The sequence below is a fragment of the Pteropus alecto genome, unplaced genomic scaffold, assembly GCF_000325575.1.
Source record: "Pteropus alecto unplaced genomic scaffold, ASM32557v1 scaffold78, whole genome shotgun sequence".
In the NCBI taxonomy this organism is placed as follows: domain Eukaryota; kingdom Metazoa; phylum Chordata; class Mammalia; order Chiroptera; family Pteropodidae; genus Pteropus; species Pteropus alecto.
The window spans coordinates 3,159,388-3,167,811 of record NW_006443124.1 but is presented as its reverse complement, the minus strand read 5'-3'; the positions used below and the strand labels follow the sequence as shown (position 1 = coordinate 3,167,811).

At 39.1% G+C, this 8,424-nt stretch overlaps 1 protein-coding gene across 1 annotated transcript in view; it reads left to right on the top strand.

The window, feature by feature from the left end:
- The window catches only part of ARHGAP26 (Rho GTPase activating protein 26), a 385,346-nt gene that overhangs the window by 287,975 nt on the left and 88,947 nt on the right, over positions 1-8,424 (top strand). The window contains exon 18 of the mRNA XM_015597932.2: positions 1,097-1,256. Within this exon, the coding sequence (XP_015453418.1) occupies positions 1,097-1,256 (160 nt within the window). The remainder of the gene's footprint in view (positions 1-1,096; positions 1,257-8,424) is intronic.

Sequence of the window (8,424 nt, the reverse complement as noted above, 5' to 3'; positions counted from 1 at the left end):
TCCCTTTCCCTTCTACGAAATAGAAGTATACAAGAGAAACAGTGTAGGCATTTAAAGAATTGTGTGAAAAAAATACTCAATATAAATAGCACTAAATGCTAGGGAGTTTTGTCTGTACAAACTGATATCTCTGCCCAATTTCCTTCTAGTTTCTTGTAATGAATAATTTCCTTCTTCTAACAGGTGATTTAGGGAAGCCCCTAATGTTTCCTTAACAATACTGAATGGACTTAACTTTAACTTATTTGTCATCGATAGATAATTTGTATATTTTTATATGCAGAACCAGCAAATGAACAATTGAGTTTTATGGCTAGGTTATGGTGGTCTGGATGTGGAGTTTAGATATGTGTTTTGAGTAGTTGCTTATCCCAAAATATGCATATATGTTTAGTAAATTAGTCAGACCCAGCTACTGCTGACCCTGTATGTTCCTTAGACTTTAAGTTTGAATGACAATATAAACACAGCCATATACATAAACCTGCAGTAGTGCATTTCTATTTCTGTTTATGCCACATGTTTCCCTTAATGTGAACCACATGTTTGATATGATGGAGCTCTAATACTTTGAGCCTAAAGTGCTGAATTTCCTGACTTCATTTTGATTATCCAGAAATACGCATTTCAAAAATTAGGTCTATTTTGTGCCTATGTTTACAAATGAATTAAAGCCTTCAAGTGTTTTTATATTTGAGCTAGAGAAAAATGCTAATGATCACGGTGGTTTAAGCAGTAGCCTAGAAGTCGTAAGTAACTAAGTGGGTTTAGTAGTTACTTGGATTTGCAGAATAGGGATTGAGATGTGCAAAGGTTCATATTTTGGAAGGCAGCTGCTTTGGTTGTTTGGTCATTTTAGGCCAAATGGAAATGATAAGGAGTGTCAATGGCTAAATATCCTGAACACTGATGGTTTCTGAAGCTTTGATAGATAAAAATATGAATAGAAAAGTCTCTTTTTGAACTCTAAGGAAGGTGTCCCAAGGTCTGGCTCCTACTAGATGAGGAGTCTAAAGATAGGAAAGGTAGAGGGGAGACAGCTGACTATTTGTACACGATTGCTCTCATTCGTGCCTTTTGTTTTCATTTCTCCCAGTGTTGCTAACAACCACAAGCAGAATTTGATGACGGTGGCAAATCTCGGCGTGGTGTTTGGACCTACTCTGCTGCGGCCTCAGGAAGAAACAGTAGCAGCCATCATGGATATCAAATTTCAGAACATTGTTATTGAGATCCTGATAGAAAATCATGAAAAGGTAATATATATATAATTGGTCACCGTGAGTTAAAACTTCGTCTTGGAAAAATTTAGGGTTGACCGGGTTTGCATTGGTAACGCCAACGCTGATGAGGATGAAGTCGCTGATGGTGGTGATGGCAGTGATGATAATCATTTCATGAAGGCAGCGGTGGCAACAATGGTGGTTATGGTGGCAATAGTGGTGGGCAACATTTATTGAAAATTTACCAGGAACTGTGCTCAGCACTTAATATATGTTGTATTTTTATCCTCACAAATATCCAGTGGAGAAGGTACTATTATTATAAGCCTAATTTTGAAAATGCCCTTTGCCCATTTTTTTGTTTATCCACTTATGACTTTGTAAGAGTTTTTTAATATATGTGTGTGTGTGTGTGTGTGTGTGTGTGTGTGTGTGTGTGTGTGTGTGTGTATTAGGGGTATTAAACTATTTTCATTTTTGTTACAAATATTTTTCCTAATCTCTAGTTTGTCTTTTAGTTTTATATACACGGTATACTTTTTTCTGTGTGTGTATGTGTGGTCTGTCTTTTCCTTTAGGGCATTGGAGTTTCTGGTCTTTCTTAAGAAAATGTCCCTCACCACACTTAATGAAATAGGTCAACATTGAACTGACCTTACAAAACTGGGGTAGGGAATATGAAGCTTGACCCATTTGTCCTATCCCAGCTCCTACTAGCAAATCTCTATGATGCTTCTCAGAGGCTACAGGGTCGTCCAGGGCACCATTTGACAGCTACAGCTCTGGGATCCAATTAAAAAGGCTGCCCCTCCTGAATGAAACTTTACCTAGAATGGTGAACTAATTGTGCTAAATAACCTGCAAAATAAATCTAGACCACATCTCACCACCTGCATTGAAAACACTAATGTAAGTTACCATCATTTCTCGTCTGGATTTTTACAAGAGCCTTCTAATTTGTTTCCCTGCTCCTACCCTTGGCCTGTCTATTCTGATATCAGCCACCAGAGTGAGATTTTTTTAAATGTTAAGTCAAATTACATCAGCTGACTGCTAAGAACCATGCAACGGTTTCCCATTTCACTGCGTAAAAGTTAGCGCCCTTACAGGAGGCTAGGAGGTCCTTCATGGTCTCTGCTCTCTCATCTGTGACTTACCTCGTCTCATCTCCTATGGCTCTCTCCTTCGTTTCACTCCTGCAGCCACCTTCACTGCCTTGCTGTTTTTCACACATGGCACCCACTCCCACCTCAAGGCTTTTGTAGTTGCTGTTCCCTGTGCCTGGAACACTCTCCCTCCATATAACTACATGGCATGTTTCAACTCACCTCTTTCAAGCCTTCTAAGTGAGGCCCCTCTCTCTCCGTAGCACTTACCATTTTCTAGAATACTATATAATTTACTTACTGATTAGACCTGTTGCCTTTCTGACCTCCACAAGAATGTGTGCTTCTGTCTGTTTTGTTCATTGCCAAAGAAGCTGCAAGGCCTCTTAAGACCTAGGCCTAGCACAGACAAATATCACTTCAGCTACATTCTGTTAGTCAAAGCAAGTTATAAGTCCAGCCAGATTGAAGGGGCCAGAAATAGACCCCATCTCTGGATGAAAAGAACTGTGGACAGCCACCTTTGCAGGCGAACTACCATCGTGCCGCCCTCACTCCCCAGTGCCAGCAGGTTTGCATGTAGTTCCCGTTGGAGAAGCCTTTGCTTTCTTATTAGTGACTTGTGCTGAACACAGGCAACACCTCAATATTTCTTATAAAAAGTACTCTTCTCTTTCTCCTCAGCATTGCCATTTTTTTTACACAACCAGGGAGCATCAGATTAGTGGTAGTGACAAGTTCAGTCCTCCCATACCTTTCGTAAGCCTTACTATGGAGAACTAACATATCAATGTCTGAAAATGGAAAACCATCTTTGTCTTTAAAATTGATATTTAAAAATGAATGTGGGGGGATACTATCTAGCAAGAAAATTTGGTTTCTTTTACCTGATTAAACATCTTTTTTTCAAGAGAAGGAAAAAGTCTTAGGTGTTTCAACTGGCTAAAGCATATGGTTTTTCTCTTCCCTCCCTTCTTTCCTCCCTCCCTGTCTTTCCTTTCTACTCCTTATTTACTAAGGATTAATACTAGATATTCAGCCCCAAGGGTTAGAAATGAGAATGTGCCAGTGACGTTGTCACTAGCACACCCTATACACCCTCAAGACAGCACCTGTTTGTCCAGAAACACCCCCTGTTGAGCGTCTCTTTTCACAGTGAACATACCTGTGTCTCCTTCCTTGGAGTCTTAGTGATGTGTTTCACACACACCTTCAGTTTGGTCAGATCAAGCATGCTAACCACATACTTACACTCTCCTTCAGCTTCCCCAACAGACCTGGGAAGGGGGGAGCAGATAAGAAATATTGAGGTGTTGCCTGTGTTCAGCACAGGCAGAAATAGACCCCAGAGTCTGGAACAGTTTTAGGAAATAAATATCCCATAGTAAGTGGTGGCAGAGAGACAAAGCCAGAAGATATGGCATTATGTCTGGGGGCTCATGGTGATTTTTCTTTTTCTGTGTTGATAATACATATTGATTTATTTACTCCGATGAAGGTAATAGATCTTTTTAATATATATAGTCTAGAAGTAATAATATTAATTATATAACAGCTAACTTTTACTTATAGATTATTGTTCTCAAGATATTGTGCTAAGTAGTTTTATATCCATCATATCACTTCATTTTCATAACAATACTATAAGATCAATATTTTTGGCTGTATTTTACAAATTATGAGGCTGAAGTGCAGAGTTTAAGAAACAACTTGTTAGGAGAGGAACGAGGGTTGAACTTAGGTCCACCTTCATAAGCCGAGCTATTAAAATATACTCTAATTAATCTCTATTCAGGACAACAAATGTTTATTGAGCATCTACTATTGGCCCAATATAAATAAGATGGAACCTTTTTTCCCCAAGGCCCTCCTATTTTATCAAGGTATAAGTAACCATAATACAGTGTGTTAAGTGACATTCCATAAGATGAATAAAGTGTATGGCACACTAAGGAGAAATATTTAGTTCTGCTTGCATGGACTCTGACTGATAGACGTTTTCTAGGCAAAGAAAAAGTGGAGACAGGCCTTCCTGGGGGACATTAATCAGTTAATCAACATCAGTTCATTTGTGTGTATGAAAATGACATGGCTGTGAAAGAGCTGTGTGTTACATGTTAGCAAGTGTTGGGAGATGATGCCAAACAGCTAGATTTAATCCATTTGTCAAGGGCCTGGAAAGCTAGGGAAATGGGAACCTAAACGCCTGAAAAATGGGAGCTCTCAGAGGTTTCCAGGTAGAGGGGTAAAATGGTTATGTCAGCACTTTAAAAAGACATCCTGGGAAGCGGAATCAAATTGTACTCTGATTGTTGATATCAAAATCACTCATTAAATAAATACAAAACAATAGAGTTGACCAAACTATTGTAAACTCGTGACTATATATAAAAAAGTCTTACTCAGAGAATGTAACCTTTGACCCACAGCTTTTACTTATTATGGGGTAGAGATAGATGCAGATGGCTTTTATTTGGCTTTTCTGGCCAGACTTCCTGAAGGGAAATGCTAGCTCTGGCATCATTTCCCATTGATGACTCCATAACCTGGACTGTACTTGGATTATATTGATTGCTAAGAAGAATAGACTGAAGAGTGTGGCTCTTTTTACCTGTAGTTAAGTTTCGAAGGTAAAAGTTCATACGGCAAAGATTTTGGCTCTTTCCATACTGGTTTTAAGGTAATGATCAATTATTTAAAATTTCTCTTTCTTTATGGACAGAATCTTTCCCCAACTCACAGCTTATCACCCCGAGTCTTAAAACATCAAGTAAGCCAATACTTGGGCTTATAGTAGACCTTACCAGTATTTATATGCTTCTAGTTAAGATTGTCCAAGATGCCCCAAATCCCAGAAATTCTGCTATTTCTTACAGGGTTTTCCTTTTGTAAAGGGTAGCTTGCCAGAGACTCTGAAAATTTTAGATGTCTAAGAAGAACAACTATATTAAGAAAACAGACTTCTTTCTTTTCATAGTTTTGGTTAAACATGAAATCTCAGGTTATTAATTGTGTGTGTATGTGTGTGTGTGTGTGTATGTGTGTGTATATGTGTGTGTGTGTGTGTGTGTGTCTGTCTGTCTGTCTTACATCTTCCTGTTAAGGTCCAATATATAGGCTTGGATACACTTGTTCTGTAACAGTCCATGATACTTCTTTGGCTCTGACCCTTGAAAGGGCTTCCACACATGAAGCAGGATTGGATGTCCATGGGTGCCTGCGTATCACATGCTTTTATTGGCATTGCCCCTTTAAATGTCTATTGATGTTTATAAAATAAATTGTCATGGTTCTTTTCCCAGTTCATCAGTTTGTTTGGAAGAGATAAGAGTGTTGATCTTTGAGCTGTTAGTTCTTAGAAATGCCCAAAATCGATGTCCCCCCCCCCTTTTTTTAATGTATGTTAACTTTTAACCTTATATATTAAAGGGAAGAGTTAGTAATCATGGATGACCCCACTTAACACCTAGGATAAGCACCAAGTTCTTACATTCTCATTAAAGTGGTAGTGTCTTTCAATGCAGTTGTCATGATTAGAGTTGATTTGGGCTCACCAAACTGCCTGGATCTGCTATTACAAAAATGTTGGTGACATTGAAATCCATTGCACTAGTGTTGGGTTTATACACAAAATGTACATCAATTAATAAAATATAATTAAGTTGAACAATTTCTGGCAATGATAAGTATTTGGCAGTTATATTTCATTTCCTTGATATTTCAAGCAGCTGTTGATAGGCAAAATTAACAATAGTAATAATAACAATGAATATAATGATGATGATGATGGGGAATGCCTGGATGCTACTACACTGAGATAATCCCCAGTACTGTTGCCTGCTTGGGAAACTAATCTTGTATCTTATGGTCATGGCTACTTTCATTCATTCACTGATTTTTAGTTTTTGTTACTTTTCCTTCCATTGGTTCCTGAGTATACTCTTTTTGGTCCTGTCCATGCTAGGTTTAGAAGTAAGCTAGACTTACTTGTATGCTGGGTTGGAATGCTTCTGTCATAGGCTTATATTCTTTCGTTTGTGCCAAGTGCTTTGCAAATTACTCTTCATTAATTTGATAAGGTTGTGCATCTGAACATGTATATTCCCCTCAATAAGCCCTGGGTAAACCAATCATTGTTTTAATGATGAAGCTCCTCAAATGAGGGTGGAGTTTTTTTATATTTTATACTCTTCTCTGTCAAGAAAGATATCAAGAAATAGAATCTTTCTGGAGATAGGGACAATCACAGCATCCTAAGCATTATCTAGGCCATTAACCAAATGGCACTGGTTCCTTTTGAGGGATTTTTAATAAAACTCCCCAAACTACTTTCCAAATTGTTGGTCCTTCTGCCAACATGCTGATATCAACAGGACACTGGACTTCCAATTGTCCTTAAAAACCCTCTGTGTAGCTCTGCAGCCTCTGAATTTGGCTTCTTAACTGTTGCAGTAAATGAGCCCTGCTAAAACTTGCTGGCTTTCCAGTGGAAAGGCACTGGGTTTATGGCATCTCAAGCCCTAAACAGTCCTCTTCCACAGTCTGTCACAAGAAAGGGTGGGCAGCGTATGAGCCCTTCTCAGTAGTTCTAGCCCTCCACTCCCAAATCTGATACTCTCCATACTTGTTGTTACTCATTATCACTTGGGACCCCGATGAATTAGTGTCGCAAGAAAATGCCCAGTCTCTTCTCTCATAGAAGTCTTTCTGTTTTGCTTTTGCATCCCCAGGCTTCTGTCTTTGATTTATTGCCTCAGAGCTACTTTGCAGTTATAGACCAGGAACTCTTCATCATGACCTAATTTTCCTCCCATAAAAATCACAGCACATAATAAAGAGTACGCCACACACATTACAGGGAGGCTCCTAATCCTTGTAAATTGTAGGCGCATGTGACGGATGGGATTGGAAGAGGTGTAAAAATGTGTATGTGACATAGCTAAGGGTAAATTCCATAAGTGTCAGTGGTCTACAATGTCAAGATGGGCTGAGGGAGGGGCAGTGAAATTTGAATTTTTTAGACAATGCAAGGGAAAAAGAACAGCAAATTTTAACATTGCTGTAAGCAGTAGGATTGATGTTTTGCAAAGAGCGGTAATTAAATTTGCACTTATAAATTAAATCCTCATGTCCTGACTGCAAATAATTCATTGTTGAGTCTCCAGTTATTTCCCTTCTTATACTTTTTTATTGAATGCAGTAATGTCTCTTGAACACTGAGTGTCAAACTGTGTTAGGTGCTTCAGTCCTCACCACAGTCCTGGGGGTTTTTACAGATGAGGCATCCGAAGGTCAGTTATGCACCTTGCTCAAAGAACTAGTAAATGATAAAATCAGATCCATCAGACTCTAAAGTTTATGATCTTTTCCTCTGTCTCTCAAATTAATAATAGGTATAAAGACCACAAATCATTAAGACCCAGAGAGTCAATTCATTTTTGTGACCTTGGACTATTCAGTTACTCTCAATGAGTCTTAGTTTCCTCACTCTGGACTCAGGATGGCAAAAATAATAGTACCTCCCTTGTAGGGTTGATGTGAGTAAAGTTATGAGACAATCCATGTAAATAACATGGTAAGCACTCAACCAATTTTGGTTGTTTTTATTGTCATTTACACCACCACTACCTCCTCGCTCTTTGCCAGGGTCTGTGCATTATCTTTTCGGTAGCTCTGTAAAGAAGATGTTAGATCTCCATTTGCACAAGGGCAACAGATTCAGAGGGGTTAAGGCTTTTGTCCAAGTTGAACCCAAGTCTGTCTAGCTCCAGAACCTGTTTGCTTTCTACCCATATGACTGTAAATTTCTTATATATATTTTTTGTGGTGACATGACAATGATGCCAGAGGCAGTGATGGTGGGTCCGTGTAGTTGTAGTAGTTGCCCACTGCGTGAGCAGCACCAGGGCCCAGCCCAGGTCTGTCTGGCTGCGGAGGCCCAGCACCCAGACGACCCTGCTGCGTGGCTTCCTGGGAAACAGCAGCTTGGTATTTCTGGGTCTCCTAATTCCGTGACTAGGAAGCTTGAAATTGGAGCTACTTGAAAGAGTTATTCAGAGTTATATTTTTATTTTACAGTTTTATTCCCCAGTAGC